We start from the raw sequence: 12,532 nt of genomic DNA on the forward strand, positions 1-12,532 counted from the left end.
CCCAATTTGAGAAATGCTGGTCTCCTCCATGAAATCTGTGTAGTATAGGGTAAAAGCACACAACAGACCAAATTTCACAGTCCCTGACACGTTTTTCATGGCCGTGAATTCGGTAGGGCCCTTTTCATGAAGCTAAAGGCTAGTCCACTATCTAAGGCTATGTCTACACTGCACACCCTCCAGTGGCACAGCTGTGCCAATACAGCAGTGCCACTGTAAGGTCTCCTGTGTAGCCACTGTTTGTTGACAGGAGAGAGCTCTCCTGCCAACAAAATAAAACCAGCCCCAACAAGGGGCAGCAGCTTTGTCGGCGGGAGAGCATCTCCTGCCAACATAGCGCTAGCCACACCGGCGCTTTTTGTCAGTAAAACTTTTGTCAGCCGGGAGGGTGTTTTTTTCACACCCCGACCGACAACATTTTACTGACGAAAAGGTAGTGTAGACATAGCCTAGGAGCTCTTACTGTAAGGACATTTCCCCCCGACTCAGTTTTATTCCATTATTCCTAATGGTAACCTCATGGGTTGCACTGAACAATTCCTCCCCGTCTTGGTGTTTCTTTCTCACAGATGCTTGTAGATGTTTGTCATGATATATATAAAAGCTTGTGTTTCGGGTTTTAAAACAATCTCTTTTAGGGATTAGGAAGAGACCTTAATGGGGGCAGATTACTCCACATTGACCTGCTGTGGGGGTTTCTTGCACCTTCCTCTAATGCATCTGGTTCTGGACACTGTCTGAGGCAAAATACTGGACTAGACAGACCATGCATCTGATCCAGAATGGCAATTAACTGTGTTCCCCCATCCCTCAAGTTATTGGGTAGCAAGAGAAGCATGTTAGATCCAAATTTTGCGCTTGGTTACATCCATACAACCAACTGAATGTCCATTGAAAATTTCTGGATTTTTCCATTCGCTCTATACACATAATTGCTTTTGTTGCTCTTTTCTGAATGCCCTCTAATGGACAGGAAGGTATCAAGAATGGTGAGCTAAGGCTCCATTGTCATGGGCACCCCTGGGAAGAAAGAGCCCTTGTGTGCAATACATTCTGCCTCCTTAAGTGGTTAAGCCTGGTTTTATTCTGCCATCCATAAGAAGTGCACTGTTTTTAGACAGTCTTTATTTCATGTTTCCTGGTAGTTACAGATGAGAACAGTGAATCGGACAGTGACACCGAAGAGAAACTGAAAGGTAAGAAAAGTTTGCCCTGCCCACACACATGGGAGATGGTTACTCACAAACTTGCACTTGATTTCCAGGGGTATATTAGCTCTTTCCTCTTCTCTTTGAGGCACTTAGAGAAGAGACTCATTTCTACTCGGAAAAGAGAGAAGTCAAAGGCCACAGAACGGCAGGAGAAGCTTAGTTTGAGACACATGAAAGCCCGAAACCAACCGAGAGCCCGTTCCAACTCCCACAGAAGTCAATGGGAGTTTCTAAACTGACTGTCATGGGAGTTGGCTTGGTCACTGAGGCAGTTCAGAAGAGGTTTCAATAAGTAAAGGGTCACAAATGTGTGAAGAAGGCTGCCAGAGGCAGCATTGCAACGTGACAGCATAAGCATCGTCCAAAGGGCGTATTGCACAATCACTAGAGGAGCAAACTGTTGCAGTGTAGGCACTCAGCAGAGAGACTGAGCTGCACTACATGCTCTGCTGTGAAACTCCTGTGAGTCTACGTGAGGCTGTTTGCTCAGCCCCAGAGGAACTATGTGTTGTATCAGGGATTCCTCCGGAATCTCCTTGAATTCCCTGCCCTGGTTATCACTCCAGCACTGTACTGGTGACACTGTGATTATGTTTGGATTTATAGCCGTAATTAGAAACCAGCCGAAACTGGCATTTGAAATCTAAGCTTCTCCGACTATAAGGGTTTTCAGATTCCTGTGCAGAGATACAACCTTAGCCCTGTGGTTTGGGGAACAGGTCAGCCAGATCCTGGTGCAGGGCAGGGGTACGCAGGTGGCATTCCTGCTCTGTTTCTCACACAATGCACTAGTACTGGACATGACCTAACCTTACCCCTTTTGGGGGTTGCCTTAATAGAAAAATTAAAACAAACATAAACATCACCCTGAGCATCCTCCTGAATTTAGCTGTTAGCAGGGTTTTTCCCTGCAGCATCCTTCTGTCCCTGACTCAACTTACCTCTGCGTCAGAAGGTATGTCTACACTGCAATTAGACACCTGCGGCTGGCCCATGTCAGCTGACTTGGGCTCGCAGGGATTGGGCTAAGGGACTTTTAAATTGAGGTGTAGATGATCACGCTCAGTCTGCAGTCCTCCTACCTTGCAGGGTCCTAGAGCCCAGGCTCCAGCTCCAGCCTGATCCCAAACGTCTACGCTACCATTAAACAGCTTCTTAGCCCAAGCCCCACGAGTCCAAGTCAGCTGGTATGGGCCCGATGTGGGTTTTTAATTACAGTGCAGACATGCCCTGAGAGACACTCAATGAGCTTCATAGAGCCCTTTTCTGTTCCTGGACTGGAGTTAATATGAACTGTCTGGTCTGGCTGCCAGGGTGAATCAGCTCAATAGGCCTGTATCTCTGTGCAGGGTCCTAGCACCTGACCGCTTATCACAGGCCGGTTACCCACTTTGCAGTTAGCTGAAATCTAGTGAGGACAGCTCATGAGACTTTTGTTTGAACCTGAATTAGAGCCCTGATTGGGCCTCAAACCTACTTTTAATCCAGATCAGGGTCCAAACACCACCTCTTTGGCCCATATGTTCCAAGACAATGTGGGAACAATTCTACTGAAATACTATATAGCCATTGCCCAATCACTACACCAAAATCTTCCAGTAAAAAATGTTTGTGTGTTACCACTGTATCAGGGTGCTAGAGTGGTAAAAACTACACTAGCTCTGTGTTACCATGTGTTCATGTTCTGAAAAAGATTGTAATTCTACACATGAGTGGACATTCCATGTGTTCAACAAGAGCAAATTTTGGGACTTTCTTCTCCTTGTTTCAACAGTTCTTTCTTCCATTGCTAGTTTGCTTTTCCTATTCATGGAAAGTGCATATCTTTGGAGATGGAATCTGCCTGTTTTAAGAATCCAGAAGGGAGGATTTTGCTTTCCCATGAGTAGGAGCCAGTTAGTGCTGCTGCAGGGAAAGACTCCAGCACTGGGAAGCTGGTAGAGCCTTTTCCTAGTGACGGAGTCTTTAGCTGCGGCAAGGAAAGGCTCTGGAAGGGGGCAGGCAGCAGCCTTTCCCCACTGCCTCCCCCCTGCCAGATTCTTTCCCCAGCAATTGGGAGGCAGTGGGGCAATATGCTGCTAAAAATACAGTAACTCCTCACTTAACGTTGTCATTATGTTTCTGAAAAATGCAACTTTAACTGAAATGATGTTAAACGAATCCAATTTTCCCCATAAGATTTAATGTAAATGCGGGGGGTTAGGTTCCAAGCAAATGTTTTGGGGGCAGACAAAAGGCATTATATACTGTACTGTACTGTGATGGGGAGGTGCCCCTGGCTTACCCCACACAGGCACAGCCTGCTGCAGGCAAGGACACTAGGAAGCACCTTGCACAGCAGCAGCGGCAGCTTCCACCCAGAAGAACAGGCGCCGACTTTGCAGGGGGATGCTCCAGGCCTGCCTCTTCCCATCACAGTTCCACTCCAGGCTTACCTCTTCCCATCCCCACTCCACCTCCTCTCTGGAGCCCGACGCGTCGCCGCTCCTCCTGCTCCCTCCCAGAAAGTCCTAAGTGCCGCCAAACAGCTGTTTGGCAGTGGGGGAAGCGCTGGGAAAGAGGCGGAGAAGAGGAACTTGTGCAATGCTCCCTTGTAAAGTCACTGCTCTTCCACAGAATCTTACAAGCAATGGACAGAGGAGGCAGCCAAAGGACGTTATAAAGGAGCATTGTACAACTTTAAACGAGCATGTTCTCTAATGGAGCAGCGACATAACTTCGAAACAATGTTAAGCGGGAGGACGTTACGTTAGGAGTTACTGTAGCAGTGTAGATGGGGAGGCACTGCTTGAGTGAGTGGAGAGGCATGTAGTGTATGTTCTCACATACATACCCACAGCCTTCAGGCATGTCTGTACCGACTCCCCTAAGCTGTGGCTCACCGTTTTCTTCTTCTGTTTATACCTGTGCTAGGGGGACTATGCACGTATGTACACTACATGCCACCAAAAGAAGGGTACAGTGTACATGCATTCTTGGGGGCGGGGGTGGCATTTTCAGAAGCACTCAGCCTACTCTGCTCATGTTGAAGACAGTAGTAAAAGTCCCATTAGCTTCAGAGGGAGCAGATTTAGGCCAGTGCTGAGTGTTTTTGAAAACCCCGGCCTTAGACAATAAAGAGCCTTAACCCTCCCCCCACCTGTAGCCAGGCCCTGACTGGTGCAGGTGGGATGGGGATAAAAGATGATTATAAGCTATATTTCCAGTCCCCTTATAGCCTCACCAGACATTTTTTCACTTCCTGGTGTAACTTAGACGAGCCATAGGACTGCTGTCAGTTGTATTCAGCTGGAATCTATGAGCAGCACAAAGCAACCTAATGGGGGGCCAAGGATCTGGCCCAAGGCATTCATATAAGTCTTCCTGGGCAGAGCTCTTGTTTGCATTCACTTTATTTGGTGCTGATCAGTTTCCAGTACACCATCATGGATTGCCCCTGTCAAACTTGGGGGCATCACTCTGCCCCCCAGCAGCGCAGAGTGCCTGGCTGTGAAGTGCTCTGCAGTCTCATCTTGCAGTTTACTTTTACGGGGGGAGGGGGCATTTTTGGAGATTTACTTTGAACCTAACTATAAAACTACAGGGGAAAAATGTTCCGAGGGAATCTTGTCTAGCCTCTCTCCAGTGGGTGGCTTTTCATTACTTTCCCCATTGGAGTGTTTATTGTCCCATAGTTTGTACATTGTGGTAGTCTCAGACTGCTGGTCAGTTTTGTCCTTTTCCCAGTATCTTTGGGTGAACTTGGCTCTTGTTTTAAAAAATAAAAGTAATTGGAGCTCTGATTAGCTTCAGGCATAGTATGGGCTGGCATCAGGCAACCTTTTTCACTCATCCCTCTGCCAATGCATTTCATTCCTGGCCTACAGCTTCCCCCATCACACCATTACAGCCCTGGGGCCATGACATTACTCAGCCTGTCTTCTGACCTACAGTATCCCCAGCTACTCTAGTTCTGGGCTTCAAGTGCTGCCAGTGGCCTCTATCCATCAGTCACACGTGCTGGCTTTGACATGTAGATGAATGAGGACGAGGATGACCCCAGGAACTCTCTCTTTCACTTGCTACCCAATTTGGGTCTCCCCGTCTGAAAAGCCTACCTATTAAATCATTGTGCCACCTAGACCCCATAGGTTGCAATTTGGGCACCCACCCTCTTGTCCCCTCCTCCCGTGTGCTTTTGGCCAGTGCTACACACCTGTGTTGAAACAGTGCTCAGATTACATACTGTCTAAGCCATTACAGATTTTCCTTGGAAGCTGTATCGCACAACTTCCAAATGTTTCTGCCTCTCACTCAGCCCTTGGGAAAGGAAACACACTGCAGTCACGGTGAGCTCACAAGAGGTCATTCCAAAGCATGGTGGGAGCTCTATCCAAAGTCCAATATCAAATGACTCTCTCTCTCGCTCTCTCTCTCTCGCTCTTTGTAGCTCACAGCCAACGGCTGGTGCATGTTAAGTCCCGCCTGAAGCAAGCCCCGCGGTATCAAACCTTGGAGCGGGACTTGATCGAGTACCAAGAGAGGCAGCTGTTTGAGTACTTCGTCGTGGTATCGCTGCACAAGAAACAGGCTGGGGCTGCATATGTCCCTGAAGTCACCCAGCAGTTTCCATTAAAGGTTCGGTGCCTGGGCAAAGGCCTACTGGTGTAGCAGTGTTATCATTTAGGCTCTTCAGCCCCATCTGGAACCCATTGCCCTCCTGACTAGCATGCTACAGAATGCATGTTTAAACAGGAGACCCTCGGGGGAAGTTAGAGCTCTCATGTTAGCCCATAATGTAATGCAGGATAATCCCCTGCTGTGCCATTGTTTAATAGGACAGAGGATTTGGAGGTTGCCCTGCCCTCCATGAACTTCATGATGTTCTCGAATGCAGATGGAGCAGCTACGTGGATTCTTCACTGCCCAGGAAGAAAGTGTGTAAAAAATTCTTCCACCACTTATCTCGGTAAAAGGGAAGCAACCTGGTATTGCTAGGAGAGACCAGCGACTGTGATTCTCAGGGTGAAGAAAACTGTCATTGCAGGGAGAGCAAAGCTATTCCTAGCAGGCCTCTCTTGGCATGAGGCATGAGAAACAGGACCAAACAAAAACATGTGGCAGTGCATTTTCCAACATCGTGTAACAAGAGTTTGCTGTAGGCTTTATTCTGCACACACGTCCCCGCACAGATAGCCTCCTCCCTTTACTGAGCTCTTAGCTATATCACAGCATGGAAGAGAGACCCAGCAGGGACAAACAAATGCAAAAGTAGAGTTTGGTGCGGAGTGTGTGAGGGGAATTACTTAGAAAAAGCCTAAGGACAGGTGAGCTAGTAGAGCAGCAATTTTAATATCTTCCAGGCAAAAGCTTAGTCTCTGTCATCACCTCTTCATTTATCACAGGACAAATATTTGAAGCTATTCCATCCCCACGTGACTAATTGAAAACATGCCCTCCTTCTCTTCTCCACTAGCTTGAGCGTTCCTTCAAATTCATGCGAGAGGCAGAGGATCAGTTGAAAGCCATTCCCCAGTTTTGCTTCCCTGATGCTAAGGACTGGGCGCCCATCTACCAATTTGTCAGGTAGGCAGGTGTCTTCCTCCCCCATGAGAACTGGGTTTGTACATATCATTCACTTAGCCATGGGAGCTATTAAGGCAAAGAGAGAGAAACCCAGTGGAGGCAGAGACACTCCTGGAGAGTCCAGAAGGGAACAGCGTGAGAGGGGAAAGGTGGAGATATGAAAGGAGTAAAGTGTTCTCTGGGCGGTGGAGTGGGTGTGTGTACGGTGTGTTTCCTAATGTGACCGTTTTTTTTCTTTCATCTTCTTGTCTCTGTTCTCCCTACTGCAGTGAGACCTTCTCCTTTGTCCTGACTGGTGAGGATGGGAGTAGACGGTTTGGATATTGCAGAAGGCTACTGGTAACTATTCACCATTCTGTTCCCTAAAAGGGTCCAAAGGGGGAACCCTCCTCTGTTGTGTTTGTCTTGCTGTCGCCAACTGAAGGTGGGGCGCAGCTTCCGCTGTTCGATTCAGCGAAGAAGCAAAAGGCACAGAAGAGGGGACTCTCCAGCTTTCTGCTTCCCTCTGCTCTGTTTAAGGTCCCTCTTCAGAATCCATCCCCTCACTCCAAAATACAGCCCCTTTTCGCGTTTCTCATGGTTTCACAAGGAGAGCTTCTTCTGTTTCACCAGCCAGCCCCTGAGGGACCAGGCCCCAAGCAGCCCAGAGAATGCAGCCGCGTGCGATCTGCCTCGGTTGAACTAACTGCCTTTTTTTGGTTGTGTTTGTGTTTCTCTCTTGAAAGCCCAGTGGGAAAGGGCAGCGTCTCCCTGAGGTTTACTGCATCGTGAGCCGCCTTGGGTGCTTCAACCTCTTCTCTAAGGTGAGGGGGAAAGGAGGGACAGAACCTGCGCTGTGGGCAGCGATGAAGCTGAAAGCAAAATCAAGGCTAGACGAATGAGGTTCAGTAAAGTGGAGGGCTCGGACTTGAGAGACTGGAAGATGGCACTGGGGGCGGGAACACGCACTAATTACATGAACTTTGCAAACAGACTATGAAAAAGCAAATTGCATGAAAATATGGACCAGCAAACATTGGCTTGTCCCTTTAATAAAATGACCAGAGCAAAGAAATTCCAAGATAAAGGATGAAATCCTGGTTCCACTGAAGACAGTGGGTTTTACCATTGACTTCAGTGGAGCAAGGATTTCACCCAAGGTTTCTACTCTAGTCTCTCTTGCTCACTCCATAGTATTCTGATACTGCATATTTGGGCTCCACACAAGCTGGGGTAAGGAGGGTATGTAAATGCTGTTGTATTTTATTCTCTGTCTCCCTCTCGCCTCCTGTTTATACATCTGTGTCTTCATGTTCTTTCTTCCAGATCTTGGACGAGGTTGAGAAAAGACGGGGGATTTCCCCTGCTTTGGTGCAGCCTCTCATGAGGAGTGTCATGGAGGCTCCTTTCCCTGCGCTGGGCCGGACCATCACAGTCAAGAACTTCCTACCAGGCTCAGGGACTGAAGTAAGGACACCACCAGAGCTGGAGGAAGATGGGATGAAAGGACAGGCCAGCAAGCACCTGCTGGAATAATAAGTCAGGCCTACACCTGTAGTGCAAGGTTGTGGGAATGTGCAAATTCCTGTGAAGTGGAGGCTCAAGTTTAGAGTCAAAGGGATTGGTTCTCAGTTCCTCTGTTCTTGAGCGTGGGGCAGGTGTCTTCAAAAATCCTACATGCTCCTGGGGCTGTTCAGGGCCACTAATGGCTCTAGTCCTCTGTGGTCTGCCTCTTCCCATGACTCAGCCCTCTAGCCAGTCACTTTAAAGTCTCTCCCTTTCCGGGATATGAGAGTCCCACTGTCCTCTGCCTTTCTAACAAGATCTTCAGCCCCAAGTCTTGGCCTTGTTGTTCTCACCCTTCTTTCAGGGCATTCCACTCTCTTTATCCCCTTCTCATGGGCCAGGATTTCTCAGGGCTCTCCTCTGGTTCCCCTAATACAAATCCCAAACTAAAGGGGTACAAAGTCAAATCAATTCCTGCCCTCCTTGGGCTTCACATTTATCCCTCTCTGCTGCTCTGGTCCTCCACTGAGCACTTCCTAGAACTCTTTCCATGGTAGAGTCCAAATCCTGCCCTTCTATCAGGGCTTACCACTGAAGCCTGCTCCACTCCCATTGGCTGTTTTATCTCTTTCCTGGTTTCTGCCAGAGCTCTCTGTTTAGAAGAGGATCGCAGCGCCAACTCTCCACCCCTAGGCTTCTTCCTTGAGCCTTTTCACTCTGTAGTCCCAGAGAGTGATTGCAGACTCTCTCCCTGCAGCCCCCTCCTCCTTCATCGTTTTGGGTTTTGTGGCACAGCAGAGTCACTTTCTGTGTGTCTGACTGCCATGCACTGGGCTTTGGAGGTAGGTTATGACTTAAAGTCTGTCACCTTTCCCAGTATTCTTAAAGAACTGCAAAATAGCTTTTTTAATTGGGCCCCCATTTTCCTTGTATTCTGGACAGGAGTGGCAAAGAAAATTTTCTTATTTATATGGAAAACTCAGAACCCTTAGTATATCTCCTTTCACTGGTACAGTTTTTACAATTCCATGAGAGATGATCCATCATTTGCTGGACCATACATGTTTCACATAGTCCATCCTTTTGTTTGTGTATTGGAAATAAGTTACTGTTTCATCCACAAAGACCTGTTAACATTTTGAGTAAAGCCATTTTGCTCTTAGTATCATGGAAGCGCAGGACTGGAAGGGACCTCGAGAGATCAGCTCGTCCAGTCCGCTGCACTCATGGCAGGACTGAGAATGTTCATCTCAGGGCCTTGGACTATATCAACATTTTCAACTACTGGGCATAATTCACGGAATTTTTTCCCTTTTATTTCATGTGCTCACAATTCTTGCCATTCCTTCCTTAGTTCATTTTTGATTAAGTGCTTAAATTCCAGTTTGCTTAATGGGATCTCTAGGTCAACTTGTACAGCCTTAATAGCATTTTTTGTCTCTTTGCCAGTTCATTGCCAGCTAGCCCTATATGTGCCAGGATCCATGCTCTTATTATAGTCACATACAATTGGGCCAATTCAGCTGTTAGCAGTAATATTTCATTACATATATTGTTTCTGCTGTCAGGCTTGCCATTATGTAGTGTCTGCAGTCCTGATAAGGTATCAGACAGGGTGGCCATGAGAGCTGGCCGCAAAGCTAGAGCACAAGTTAGTGCCAGCAAGACCCCTATTAGCTCAGCCAGAGATAAAGGTCATGAGTCTGATGGCTTTCTTCTGTCTGAATGTGGGCGCCCAGAAAGCTATTCCCACTCTACCCGTTCCTTCCTCTATGGAGCCATCAGTATGCATCTGACAATAGTGTCCCCACTTATCACAGATACATTGATTTGCTATATCTTGTATATTAATCATTCTTCTCCTTTTGTTCATCATATAGTTCCATATCTATCTCAAGGAGGTGGTTCTCCAGAGATAGAGTATTTTCCCAGAGCTAGAGATTTTGGCCTCTTTTTTAAGCCTTTATTTTCACAGAGATCCTTTATCCACTTCCTTACCCTACTTACTGAGGAATTTTGAGTTTTTGTCCTACTTGCTCTCCACTTAATTCCCTAATTAATATATATTAGCTTAGTGTTATCTTCATTATTACCTAGTACTTTGGCCCTAAAGGCTAAGTCTCAGAGCTTCATTTTGAGAGTGATAGGCATTTCTCCAGCTGCTATCTGCGTTACATACAGAGGCGAGGTAATGAAAGCACTGCATGCAGTATGCAATGCCTGTACTTGGATACAGTCTAGTTTTCTCAGATTTGTTTTCGATGCTGACCTAAAGGCCTAGCAGCCATACTCAATAATAGTTTTGATTATCGTCCACCATTTTCTTAGTAAGTTTCTCCCTTTGCACTTACCTATAATGTTTTCAATATGGTCCTGTCCCGGGGTTCACAAGTCACTGCTAGAGGCACCTCCTCCTGGCCGGTTTGGGGATTAGCTCTTTTGGCCAGATGCCTCTTCTTATGGTTTCTCAGCCTGTAATCTCACTCTGTCACCCTGAGGCCCTTCTCTTACTCCTCAGCAGCCGCAGCGCCTTGTCTTCATGGCTTGCATCTCTGGCCAAGTCACAACAGTCCTCCCCTTCTGTGGTTCTATCACAGTCTTCCACAGCATCCCAGGCAGTCCTTAAGTCCACTGCCCTGGCTAAGTAACTCCCTCAGTGACGGGGATGGATAGTTCCGGATGGTCCTCAAGATCACTGCCCAGAGTGGGCCACTAATTCAGTGGCTGGTAGGGGAACCCAGGTCTACTCTCTACCCTGGGTTCCAGTCCAGGGGCCCTATCTCTGGCAGCCAAGGTCTGTACTACCCCAAACCTTCCTACGTCTCTCTTGGACTACTTCGTGCATTGCCTCTTCCAAGCTTTCATTCTCCACCCTTCTAGCCGAACCCTTTTCCTCTGAGTCTGCTAGACAAATCCTTCCTCTAGGGTCTAAATCTCTTGCTCTCCCTTGTCCCATGAAGAGTGACTAAAGCCCTCTTCCTGGCAGCACCCCCTTCTGCTACCAGCTCCCTGGTTTTATAGAAGACCGGCCTGTTCCTGCACAGGTGAGCTTCCCTTAATTAGGGCTTTCCTCTCAGCTGAAATGTCCCCTGGTCTGCAGCTTAGCAGGTTAATTGGCCCACCTGGCCTATGTTAACCACTTCAGGGCAAGTGGAGGAAGCACACTTCATCACAGGTCCCTCCAGGTGAGCTTGTTATCAAATATCATACCTAAGAATTTGACCTTTTTCACTATATTTATCTGTTGGTCATATATTTATATAATTTCTGAATCTTCCATGTTGTGCAGATCATTCATTTAGTTTTGTCAGTGGAGAGCTTGAAGCCCCACCTATTTCCCTGTTCTTTATTTCCACAAAGTGCATCACTGATTCCTTTGGAGTCCCAGGTTTCTGCTTGTGGTCCATATGGCCTGGTCATCAGCAAATCATCTGATGTCTATCCCTGCACTCGTTTCCTTTGGAAGGTCATTAATCATGATGTTAAAAAGGGCTGGGCTATTGACAGTCCCCTGTAGAGTTCAATTTGTAATGAAATATACAGTGGAAAAGGCTTTCCCTACCCGGACCCATGTAGTTCTTTGGGTAGGAGATCCCTTGTCCATTTGTATATTCTTCCTACAGTACCCAGATGGTTGCCACTTTATATAATAGTCTCTCTCTCCGTAACACATTGCAGGTTTTTTCTGTGTCCAGGAAGATTACTATCATGTATTCTTTCGGTTTTTGTGCTTCTGTGTCTATCGATGTCAGTTGCACCCCTGCCATCTGAACCCACATTATGTTCCCTCTGTGAGCCTATTTCCTTCTGAGTGTGCTACTCATCTCTCCATCCCCAGTCTTTCCTGGTTTTGGCGAACCATGCTGTGAGAGCAATGGGTCTGTATGCCTCAGGCCTAGAGTGCCTCTTGCCAGGGTTCCTCACTGAGGCAATAAGCTCATGTTTCCAGTCCCTAGATATTTCCCCTTTTCTCCGTATGCTATTCTGACATTTTAGTATTACACTCAGGCTTTCATTGCCTAGGTATTGGAGCAGTTCAAAGCTTACTAGCCCCCTTCTGCTACAAGCTTCCTCTCTTTATGTGAGCCAGCCTGTTCCTGCCCAGCCCTGGGCTTCGTGATCAGTTAAGCCTGGCTCTCCCTCCAGGTGTAGCCTGCTATGTTAATTGGCCACTCAGGCGCACATTAACCCATTCAGCGTTGTGTGGGAGTGAGCCTTGCTTAGGCCTGAGAGTAAATTTAAGTGGCCTCAGGGTCTCTGGGAAACCCATA

General features: G+C 47.4%; 1 protein-coding gene across 1 annotated transcript in view; it reads left to right on the top strand.

The window, feature by feature from the left end:
* Nucleotides 1-12,532, top strand: part of DENND2A (DENN domain containing 2A) — a 47,262-nt gene that overhangs the window by 17,165 nt on the left and 17,565 nt on the right. Inside the window, exons 7-12 of the mRNA XM_077807529.1 lie at nt 1,146-1,196; nt 5,641-5,828; nt 6,667-6,776; nt 7,046-7,115; nt 7,502-7,579; nt 8,082-8,222. Of these exons, the coding sequence (XP_077663655.1) occupies nt 1,146-1,196; nt 5,641-5,828; nt 6,667-6,776; nt 7,046-7,115; nt 7,502-7,579; nt 8,082-8,222 (638 nt within the window). The remainder of the gene's footprint in view (nt 1-1,145; nt 1,197-5,640; nt 5,829-6,666; nt 6,777-7,045; nt 7,116-7,501; nt 7,580-8,081; nt 8,223-12,532) is intronic.

This window comes from Eretmochelys imbricata, chromosome 1, assembly GCF_965152235.1.
Source record: "Eretmochelys imbricata isolate rEreImb1 chromosome 1, rEreImb1.hap1, whole genome shotgun sequence".
Taxonomy (NCBI): domain Eukaryota; kingdom Metazoa; phylum Chordata; order Testudines; family Cheloniidae; genus Eretmochelys; species Eretmochelys imbricata.